Genomic DNA, 12,023 nt, shown 5'->3' on the forward strand with positions numbered 1-12,023 from the left:
TAGGAGGGGGGGGTAGGAAGGGGGTAGGTAGGGTGGTAAGGAAAGGCAGAAGAGACGAGGTGCCAGCAGAAGGAAGAGAAAGAGAATTCCCAGTTTTAAATCTGGTCAGCTCAGACAAAGGAGCAGACTCCAGGTTTCTTTTGTTCTCTTTTCCACTAGTGGAATTAGGCAGTCCATGTCAGTTTGGAGGAGACAAGGAATTTCTCCAAAACAAAGGGAGTTTCAGCAGCTCTTTGGGAATATTCCTTAAAGTCCCTGTTCTGAGGTAGAATAACCAGAGACAGTTGGCTCTAATTATCATAGTCATTGACCCAGGAAATGAATGAGAGACAAGTCCCCACATACAGTCACACAGCAACTCCAAGCCACCACCCTACATTCAGCGCCTGAGAGTTGTGGCTTTGTTCCTCATTCCTATGGAATGATTAGGGCAACTCTGGGAGGTGATCAGGCTCCCCTTCTGCCTCTTAGCGGAGGTCTGCCAGAACGAACCCAGGTTCTTACCAGTCTGATGGGCGGCACTCCCTGAGCTGGTTCTTAGGACTCACGGGTTCCGTTGGTGTACACGGCATCCTCGTCCTGACACACCAGGAGGGCTGGCCTCCTGTGGATCTAGCGGTCTGCTAGCCCCTGGTGAGGCTGCCTCCCCCGGCACTCTGAGGTTCGTATCCCCAGTGGCAGAGGAGGTGGAAACACACCATCTCCAAATCCCGGATGAGCCTCCAAGTAATGTCACGGGATTCTCACACAGGGAGTCGTGACACTGAGGCTTGTCTTTCCAGGAAGCAACTTTATTCATGCTGGCACAGCTCAGTTGGGTTCCTACCCAAAGAACTGAGCCCAGAGTGCCACGTGGTGTAGTTTTTTTATATATTTTCTACTTTATTGTCTCCCATATATGGTAACACACAAACATGTAGTCTGATTAGATTAAGTGGTCTCATGTTACAAGGTCGTGAGGGATGTTGTCATGTACACATATAACCAGGTTGCCTTGTTGTTTGTTTTTTGTTTGTTTTTTCTTAGGGAGGGGACCCTACCACAATATTGATCAGGGATGGATTGTATATGTTAAGGGCCTTTGTCAGTGTTTACTAACATGAAAATAATGAAAATGAAATCACTGGAACAGAGTCAGATATGTAAATTACAATACAAATAAAAATAATTTTGTAGCAATATAGCATTATCTTTTCATATTCCCAGTGATTATAACCTGTTTGCTGCTTTACAATTTTCATCTTTGGGGTAGGACCTTAGATTGGGAGATATGAAAAGGGAAATGGCTTCTGAGCCAACATAGTCATGTCACCCATTCATGGAGAGAACATTGTGCGTTTAAATGCTTTGTTTTGTGGAGGTATATGCAGTAAATGATATCTAGAAAAATATCTTTTAAAGAGTTGGTTAATTAAAAATAGATATTAAATCTGGTGCCTAGAGTGTACATTTACAGTCTAAAAAATGACCAAAAATTTAATAGCTGTAGAATTTCTATTAATACCATCCAGTAGCTTACTGTATGTCCAAGATTTCTTTCATGAATCTATGGCATTAACTCTCACTTTTCTTTGTTTTTTGTAGCTGTTTCTTTCTCAGCAAAATCGAGGAGAAACTTATTCTTCCTCCAGATGATCATAGTATGTCCATGGATGGTGATGGAGATCCCAGTGATGGGATGGAAGTCCAGGAACAGGGAGAAGAGGTCTGTTCTCTGATTAAGAACTGTATGTTTTCTATGAAAATGAAGATGGTAGAAAGTGCAAGAAAGCAGGTGAGTACTCATGTTTGTAGTCCTCTATTTCTTTAAATTAGCTGGTTTTTAAACTTCTCCTTAAAATCTGAAGCTCAAAGATAATTGAGTACTTAGTATTTTTGTTCTCTTTAAAAGAAAGTAAACTTGAAGAAACACTTAAAATTATCCAGAAAGTTCTAAAGTTTATTGCATACTTGTTAATCATTAGAAAATAATTATTTTCTGTTATTAAAAAAAGAAAATAAACCCAATATCAGATTGGATCCTGTTTAACAAGATGAATGTTTGCCAGTTAGTTACAAATTATGTTTAGGTTTATTTCATGGAGATAAAAATATTTATTTATAAAATAAAATATAAAATATATTTAGGTTTATTTTTTGTATATAAAATATTAAATCATATTTTTCATGTACTTAAATCATATTTGAATATACTAGGGGAGCTTACTCTTTTAATGACCCTATATTGATAGATTGCTATTATAAAGCAAAGAATGTTATTCTAGTAGAAATAATTAATATTTCTGTAAGTTTAAGTGCTAGTTTCTCGGTTTTTCTTTGAGATGGGTATTTTATCAGATAGGGATTTGTATATTTCAAATAACAGAAAACCCAACCCAGAGCAGTCTAGGTGAATAAAAGAAATCTGTTAGTTCCTATGAGTAAAGTCTAGAAGATCTGGCTTTCAGATACTCTGAAATATATTGTCAGCAAGGGCCTGCTTTCTCTCCCTCAGTTCTCTCTTCTACCATACTGATTTTGTCGTCAGATTCTTTTTTTTTAAGTTTGTTTATTTTGAGAGAGAGAGAGAGGGAGGGAAGGAGGATGAGAGTGTGCATGAGTGGGGAAGGGTCAGAGAGAGAGGAGAGAGAGCTAATCCCAAGCAGGCTCCTCACTGTCAGCACAGAGTCCGATGCAGGGCTCAATCCCACAAACTGTGAGATCATGATCAGAGCTGAAATCAAGAGTTGGGTGCTTAACTAACTGAGCCACCCAGGCACCCCTGTTCTCAGATTCTTAGGTAGTAAGTCTGTCTAGCAGCCCCAGGCTCACCCTTTGTAGTTGGAAATGGCTGTGGATGTTTCATATCTTCCTTCCTCCATACTACATCTTCTTGGAATTAGAAACAGTTTCTATTTCTTGCAGAAAAAAGGAAGATTCTTTTCATTAGCTCTACTTGCAGCTGGGGCCATCTTCTAAGGCACATGGCTAAAGAGGAGTGCATGTGGCTTCTCAGCAGGAAGTTAGGGTGCTTGGGCCAGATGGAGAGACATGTGTGCTCCCTACTACTGCTCAGACTTCTCCAAACTGGGGGAAGGTTCTGGTGAGAGAGGGGAAGGAAGTGAGCTGCAAGTGCATTACTTAGAAATGTGTAAGAATTACTAAGATGGCTAAAACCCTTCCATGTGGCACGCTGGCTTTTCTTAGCAAGTTGTCAACAATATGTTCCCATATAAATAAGGGCTAGAGAGAGGTAGTACCAGTACCAGCAATATTAGACATGAAGAGAGAAAAATAGTTCTAGTGTGAAGATCACATAAAGCTTTCAGTGCATTTCAGTTTACCTGCCCATGCTCTTTGAAACTCTCCAAAAGTAGCAGAACTGAAATTAGAGTTTTGCCTTTTTTTCATTCCCAAGCACACCATTAGGTGCTGGAGATACTAAATTGAATAAAATATAGACATACAGACGAGCAGTTATAGTACAATAATACTAAAGGACAGTCACATGGGAAGGACACCTGACCCAGCCTTATGGAAACAGAGAAAGCTTCCTGGAGTAGGAGGTCATAGCTAAGTTGGGAATTGAGAGGTGAGATGGGTGGAGGGAATAACAGATAAGACCCAGAAGTGGCTCGGGACAGTTGGTGTTTTGAGTGGAGCAACGGTTGAACTTTAGCCCCTACTTAAAGGCCGTGCTTCTTTGTGCAGGAAGCCCTGGGATCGAGGTGACCAGATATGCAGTTTTAAAACAGTATTCTGATTGTAGTGAGGAGAAAGATTGGAGGAAGGGCAAAGGCTTTGCCCAGTATCAATCCACGTGATTGATACGGGTAGCCAGTCTAGGTTCTCCTCCAAGAAAAAGGAGGAGGCGTGGATGAGGCAGTGTGACTGGTTCTGCTTCCACCTGTGTCATTTGGTGGATGGGGTGCAGGAGGAGGAGTGTTTTGTGTGGCCGATGGTGCATTCATTTCAAGACATCCTGAATTTGTGAGGCATTTAAGACAAGCAAGTTGTGATTTCTATGCGATAATTTGTACGTAGGAAATCTAAAGTTCTGGAGAAAAAGAATTATGCTAGGGGCGCCTGGGTGGCGCAGTCGGTTAAGCGTCCGACTTCAGCCAGGTCACGATCTCGCGGCCCGTGAGTTCGAGCCCCGCGTCAGGCTCTGGGCTGATGGCTCAGAGCCTGGAGCCTGTTTCCGATTCTGTGTCTCCCTCTCTCTCTGCCCCTTCCCCGTTCATGCTCTGTCTCTCTCTGTCCCAAAAATAAATAAACGTTTGAAAAAAAAAAAGAAAAAAGAAAAAGAATTATGCTTCCGATAGAGGTATGATGTGTGACTGGCATGTGGACTGTCTGGAGTGGATATGGCGACCAAGACGAGTTGCCAAAACAGACCTATGGCTCTGGGAGGAGCAAAGGGAGAGGTGCCCACAAAGGAGCTGAAACCAAATGGTGACATTAGATGATGACCCCGAGGGGCTGAGCCCACAGGAAGGGGCAGAAGTCATTACCTGGGAGAGCAAAGGTGTGCAAAGACCAAAGTGCCCTTGCATTGAGGGGAGGCTTGTGTTGACTTTGGTGAGAATCATTTCACGAGAGCAGAAGTCAGATCATAATGGGTGGAAGAAGAGATGAAGGTAGAGATTCAGGGACAGTGAGCGCAGGCTGTCCCTAAGGAGGCCAAGATGCAGAGGAGCCAGTGGGTTCAGGGAGGAGTTTGGTCTTTAGGGTGGAGGTGCCTGAGGGTGTTTAAAGCCTAATGCTAGGGAGAGAGAGGACGTCACTGGGGAAATCGGATTTCTTGTGGAGTTTGCGGGGACAGGATTCAGGCAAAGGTGAGTGGGAGAGCTCATCTGTTCTCTCTGAGAACTGGCCGTGAGGCCCTCTGCAGAGGTTGAGCTGAGGAGAGCTGAGGACAGTGAGAGAGTGGTGGGCTATTGTGGACTGTGGTGGAGGGCCTGGAAAGCCACGGAAGGACTGTTGGGGCACACAGAGAGCCTGGCTACTGTGTCTCTGGTGCATCTGTAAGTGTATAGGAGCGGACGAGGCATGCCCTCGATATACCCAGAGTGTGGTTTTGCCAGGTGGGTGTAACACAGGGACAACGGCTGATGATCTTGCTATGAAAGTGGTGGCTGGCTTAACTGCACATGGAAGGAAGCGGAAGCGGAAAGAAGGCAGGTAAAGTTACCAGAGGTCTTAAGATTATAAAGCAGACATAACAGGAGTTTGGTGAATAGACTGGGTTTGTGGTCATAATGGGGTGATTTGACGTTAGGAATTTGGTGGGGAGGAAGTTGTGAGTAGTGATGAGTAGCACGGTGCGGCTCAGAAACTGTACCCAGCAATGTCTGGGTAAAGGCTACTGTTCCTTCTCTCGTGGTCACCGTCTGGCGAGAGAACAAGAGCTGCACTTTGACCCAACAAAAGTTCAAGGTGGGCAAAGAAAAGAGAGGTCACCATGCTAGGAGAGCCCAGGGAACAAGAGAGATTCTGCCTGGTAAGAGGGCTTCCTGGAGAAGGAGGCATTTGGGCAAGGCTTTATGGAAACAGCAGGGTTTGCACGTGAAGAAAAGAGAAGGATGTTATAGATACAAGATAAATTCAAACAAAATCATGGAGGTGAGAAACTGGGAATTGAAGTCTGCTCTGAACATGTTGACTACGTCAGAAGCTGTTTGGAAGATTGGCTGCTCAGGGAAAAGGCAGAGAGACTGTGAAGTCTCAATGTAGGGAGGAGGTGGTGGGAACGCAGACAGCGTGCGAGATGCTCTGTTAGTGATAGAAGAAGCCCAGAGACGCTGGGAATGATGGAGAAGGTGCAGCTGAGGATGCCTCGGAATTTTAGCCTTTGTGGTTGGAAGGGGGGTAATTACGAAGGCACCAGTTTGAGGAAAATGTCTTTGAACCTTGATAGGGAAGATTTAAAAGACGTTCACACAACAACCAACATTTATACACCAAAATTTAAAAACTCCTGTGCCGTAAATAACACACTACAAAGAGTGATGAGACAACTCCTACAATGTGAGAAAATACTGGGAAATCATATATTTGCTGTGGATCCACTATGCAGAACACCTAACGGACTCTTTATAACTGAACAACAAAAACTCAAACAACCCAACAAAAAAAGGGCAAAGGATCTAAATCGACATTTCTCTAAAGTAGATCCACAGATGGTCAACAAGCACATGAGAAGATGTTCAACATTATTAGTTATTAGGAAAATGCAAATCAAAACCACACAAGACACCACTTCACACCCACTGTAATCAAAGAGACAGTAACAAGTGTTGGTGAAGATGTGGAGAAATTGGAACCCTCATATGCTGATGACAGCGTAAAATGGTGCGGCCGCTGTGGAGAACAGTCTGACAGTTCCTTGAAAAGTTAAACGTAGAGTTAGCATGTGACCCAGCAGTTCCACTCCCAGGAGAAAAGAGAGTGTGTGTCCACACAGAAATCTGTATGCACAGAAATCTGTATGTATCTGTATTCAAGATAGCCAAAAGGTGTAAACAGCCCAAGAATCTATTGGTAGATGAATGGGTAAACAAACTGTTATATTCATGCAGTACAATGTTATTCAGCCATGTGAAGGAATAAAGTACTGATGCAAACTGTAACATGGATGAACCCAGAAAATACTATGCTAAGTGAAAGGAGACAGGTAAAAATCACCACATGTTTTCTGATTTCACTGACATGAAATGTCCAGAATAGGTAAATCCACAGAGACAGAAGTAGATTAGTGGTTTGGCCATGGCCAGGGGGAATGGGGAGCAAATGCTCATGGACAAAGGGTTTCTTTTTGAGTTGATCAGACGTTCTGGAACTGGATAGTGGTGATGGTCGCCCAACTTTGTGAATATACTAAGAGACACAGAATTGTACACTTTAAATGTGAATCTATCCCCACGATGAATAAGAACACATCTACATAATTTAAGGGGAGGAGGGGTTCGCTGCTCTAAGGTGAGTTGTGTCATGCAAAAAGGAAAGCAGGCCAGTTAAAAACTTACATTAAATAGTTTTATTTCTAAGCTACCACCTGTATGTCATCGTATCTCTTTCTCTCTTCTGTAGCACAATTTCTCACTTGCCATGAAGCTACTGAAGGAGCTGCATAGAGACTCCAAAACAAGAGATGGCTGGCAGGTGAAGTGGGTGCACAGCTACTCCCGGCTCAGCCACAGCCGGAGCCGGGCCCAGAGCTGCCCGGAGCAGGTCCTCACGGCGCTGAAAACAGTCTCCTTGCTGGGTACCAGGATGCTCTTCCTACCTAAATACGTGCAGCAGCACTGTTTTATCTTACGTCTCTGTGTCTATGAGAACTCTTCTTTTGCTGCTTTGTCTTATATTTGCGAATTAAATCTTGTGATAATTTTACTAACTCTTTGGAGCCAAGGTAGTTTTTATCTTAGTAATGCTACTGAATGTGGTATTTGGAGATTTTATTTCTTTATCGATCAAATAAAATTGAAATTAAAATTTTTTTCTTTAATACTTATGCAAATTATGAATCTAATAGCTTAATTATTTTGAAAACCTCATTTACTTATAAGAATTGCCTTGTAAAAAGTTGAACATGAACTGCCTTTTTTTCTCTCAGCTCTTCTCTTTTTATAATAACATAGCCTTTAAGGCTGAGGGGAGAAAACCTTTCTCTTTGAGAGTTTTCGATCCACTCCACCTGCTCTGCTGCCCTGTGTCCAAGGGTACATGGCACTGTTTACAATCCGATTCCCAAATCTGACTCTTCAGTAGCACAGGGTGTTATATCAGATATCAGTCTCAGTCAAAATGCAAATAGGGGAAACAGGACTTCCGTTTGATCAGGGTTAGAACATCACCCTTATGATTGCTTAAATATTTTTAGGGTTTTTTGGTGGGGGGAATAGGGGAGAGGAGGAGGAGTTTGCTGATCCTGAGAAAACATTAGTGCTCATAATAATGACCCAGTTTTAGTGTCCTAGGTATGGCGGTGGTTTGTAACAGTCTTGTGAAATAACAGGGCCAGTAATTTTGATTATGTATCTGAGGGAAATCTGGCAGAGAATTTTCATGGACAGATGAACATGGCAGTGTAGTTGACGGGACTTGCTAGGTGACGGCCCTTTCTCTTGCTTGCGTCCCTTCTCACACCTGTGCAAGCTGCAGGCTTGACCAGGGCTAATAAGTTCCTTTCCTAGAACCACACAGTAAGACGTAGAACTAGACCTTTGAATGTAGTAGCATCTGTGGTGTTATCAGCTATAGGCCACATTATCAACTTAAAAATGTACTCTGCGCTATTAAGATACACGCACAAATCACATTAAAAAGAGCCATTTTCTTTATAAGAGAATTTGGTGCCAGTTCTGCATGATTAGAGAATTTGGTGCTTTGACAAAATGCAGAACGATGGTGCTTGAATAAAAGTTTATTCAGCGTTTTAATTGCTTAGCTTCTGTAGGCGTTGATACAGCCACTGCTAACAAAGAACATTTTTCATTAATGTGAATTCAAGAAATTCCCTAACCAATGTTTGAAGTCAGTTTCTTATCCCTTCAAGATTTATTTTACTTTTTTAATAGAAAACAACTTTTGTATGCTATGAATATCTTTTTTTTTTATTTATGGCATTCATTTATTTCTGAGAAAATCATGTGTGTTGTATGTTTTTCATCCAACAGGTGAGAGCATATCAAGTTACTTAAGCAAAAATGTTCTGGCTTTCCATGACCAGAACATTCTCTTGGGTACAACTTACAGAATCATAGCTGATGCTCTCAGCAGGGAACCAACCTGCCTTGCTGAAATCGAGGAAAGCAAGGCTAGAAGAATCTTGGACCTTTCTGGATCCAGTTCAGAGAATACAGACAAGGTAATGAACACAGGAAGAGTGAGCTTGTTATGTTTGTGTGTTGTGTGTCTATAATGTGCAGCCTTCTGGCTACATGAAAGAAATAATGAAGAATGATGATTGCTTTGTGTTTGGAAATATATTTGACAGTTATGCACAGCCAAGTTTCTTATGTGGAAAACTGACATACTCCATGTGTTTCCTGTTTATTTGAACAATACAGACTGTTTTAGTATTAAAAATCAGAAATTTGTGTCAGATTGATGGGAACAGTTCTTCCATGGATTTTTTTAATGAAATTTCACCACCAACCGCCATTCAGACATCCCACTAGCTTGTGGGGCAAACCAGGCTTTTCTGCCCTTTTTTTTTTTTTTTTTTAATTTTTTTTTTTCAACGTTTATTTATTTTTGGGACAGAGAGAGACAGAGCATGAACGGGGGAGGGGCAGAGAGAGAGGGAGACACAGAATCGGAAACAGGCTCCAGGCTCTGAGCCATCAGCCCAGAGCCCGACGCGGGGCTCGAACTCCCGGACCGCGAGATCGTGACCTGGCTGAAGTCGGACGCTTAACCGACTGCGCCACCCAGGCGCCCCGCTGCCCTTTTTTAAGTAGTGTCTGCTTTGCTTAGCTTTTTAAAAATGAATTTGTATTTTCCATAGTTAGCAGCTTCTCATCTCACTGTGCCCATCTCACTTCAGTTGTTAGCCTTGCCTTCTTCCTCCACAGTGTTAGCAATATCTGTGCAGGGTGGTGAGGTTAAAGTACCATCTTCTGTCTCTCCTTCGGACAGGCTATATGACCCCCAGTGACCTTTGGTGCCAGTTCTGCATGACTAGTGGACCATCTGATTTTTAAAAGTACTGAGGATCGTACTGGAATCACTTACTGTTTCACAATCAGGGCAGACAAACTCCCTTTTCCATTTAACCAGCTTTCTGTGATATCTCACGACTCAGAAATCACAAGTAATCTTTCTGTATCATCACAAGTAGAAAGTAGAGTTCTTCGAGAAAACTTCAGCCGTACTCACAGACCTCTGTGAATTCTAGGTGATTGCAGGGCTATACCAGAGAGCATTCCATCACCTTTCTGAGGCCGTACGGACAGCTGAAGAGGAGGCCCAGCCTTCCCTCGAGGGCCAGGGGCCTGTAGCCAGCATGACAGAGGCTTACATGACACTGGTGGATTTCTGTGACCAGCAGCTTCGCAAGGAGGAGGAGAGTGCCTCAGGTGAATCACAGAAGGAAAAGCCATTTAGTTTGTCACACTGTGTTAACCAGTCTTAAGACTTTTGTGGATATTTTAGGTTTCCAGTTTGCTTGTTTGTTTTTAAGTGGCAGTTATTCTGAGAAAAGTCTTGCCCTTTTTTTTCATGTTGATTTATTTTTGAGAGTGCACACACACACACACACACACACACACACACACACACACACGAGTGGGGGAGGGGCAGAGAAAGAGGGGAACAGAGGATCTGAAGTGGGTTCTGCGCTGACATCAGAGAGCCTGACGTGGGGCTCAAACCCACAGGCCTTGAGATCATGACCTGAACCAAGGTTGAACATTAAACTGAGCCACCCAGGTGCCCCAAGGTCTTGTCTTTTTAAGAGGCAGTGACATCTTCAGACAACACAGAGTCTAGCTATCATTTGTCTTTCTGTTTGTTTAGTTTATACTTTCTACATTTTGCTTGTTGCTTTGGTAATATTGGCTACATGGCCTGCCTCTTGCTCCTGAAATAAATTCAGTGACCAGAAGCTGCCCTGTGTTCCCACCCAGCCCAGGAAGCAAACTGCGCTTCATGCAGAATGCATGATCTAACAGAAGAGTAAGGTTCAAGATGGACGCTTTCACATATGGCCCAAAACTACGTCTGGTGTTGGTTGATCTAAATACGTGTGAAAAAGAGAACAGTGACATAATACAAAATATAAACCAAAAAGGGAAATATAGTCATTTGTTAAATTTTACAGTTTATATAAGTGGATATATTGACCATTTTTTCTTCTCTCCTGTCCTTGGTAGTTATTGAGTCTGTAGAACTGCAGATGTATCCAGCCCTTGTGGTGGACAAAATGTTGAAAGCTTTAAAATTGCATTCCAGTGAAGCCAGGCTGAAGTTTCCCAGACTGCTGCAGATTATAGAGCTATATCCTGAGGAGACCCTGAGCCTAATGACAAAAGAGGTTAGTATTTGAATTCTGGTGAAGACAACTTTACAGTACGTGAAGACATGTTTCTGTTTATATTTAAACACGTTAGTATGTGTGGTGCACAAGTTACACTTTTTCCTAACCAGATTGAATTTTACTACATTCCAAAAACATATAGAACTTAAAGTTGTATACAGCTATATAAAAGAGTGTTCACATTTACCAGTTTTCCTTTGTGGGTGTTGATAAGAACACTGTCTGAACAAGGACCCCAGGAAGAGGAGGAGTTATGTTTGGGACAGAGGCGGGAACTTTCTGGAACACAATTTGCTGCCCATAACGAGTAAGCTGTAGTCTGGAACATCTGTTGGTGCCTTATGCTCAGTTTATGATTTATCTCAGGGAGAGGGAGTACATTTCAGCTGGCTTCCCACCCCCGTGACCGTAGTGCCTTCTGGCAGCACCGTGTTCACAGGATCCTGAGTCCTCTGAGCGCGCGGCGAACAGCCAAGGTGCGCGGGCACTCCCCCACACGGTCTGCTCACCATTCGTGTGTCCCATGAAGGCCTCCCCCACAGGTCTGCATCAGCCTGCTGCCTTCCTGTCATAGGGGCCATCTGAAAGACTCCTTAATGACTTTTCTAGATGTTTAACTAGAAAATAGGGCCAGGCTTTGAGTTAATAATATGATAGTTTAAAAAGGGTAGCATAGTACTCTATTAGCTTTACATCGTATATTTTTAAACAATGCTGGTATCTGAGCTGTGGAGACTCCGTGCCTGGCAGGGCTTTATACTACACCCTCTGACCCTCTTGTGGTTGTGGAAGAGTAGGGATTTTTCCAAAAGATCCTAAAAAGGAGATGAAAGTAACTTCAGAAATGTAGTGTATATATATGTGTATGTGTTTTCCTTAAAGACAAATGAAGAAATCATTAAATAAGTTATGATTTTAGTTTTTCCAAAATAATATTTTATTTACATATGATAAAAATAGCATTTCGAATTTGTGAGGAAATAAATGGAATGTTCAGTCA

At 42.6% G+C, this 12,023-nt stretch overlaps 1 protein-coding gene across 2 annotated transcripts in view; it reads left to right on the forward strand.

Moving 5' to 3' along the window:
- PRKDC (protein kinase, DNA-activated, catalytic subunit) overlaps nt 1–12,023 on the forward strand; it is a 209,019-nt gene that overhangs the window by 165,183 nt on the left and 31,813 nt on the right. For both annotated transcript variants that reach the window (XM_086694932.1, XM_086694933.1), the window contains 5 exons: nt 1,585–1,774; nt 7,072–7,246; nt 8,661–8,851; nt 9,884–10,064; nt 10,860–11,020. In XM_086694932.1, the coding sequence (XP_086551058.1) occupies nt 1,585–1,774; nt 7,072–7,246; nt 8,661–8,851; nt 9,884–10,064; nt 10,860–11,020 (898 nt within the window). The remainder of the gene's footprint in view (nt 1–1,584; nt 1,775–7,071; nt 7,247–8,660; nt 8,852–9,883; nt 10,065–10,859; nt 11,021–12,023) is intronic.

The sequence above is a fragment of the Puma concolor genome, chromosome F2 (assembly GCF_028749965.1).
Source record: "Puma concolor isolate L17-30 chromosome F2, mPumCon1.1.hap2, whole genome shotgun sequence".
In the NCBI taxonomy this organism is placed as follows: Eukaryota; Metazoa; Chordata; class Mammalia; order Carnivora; family Felidae; genus Puma; species Puma concolor.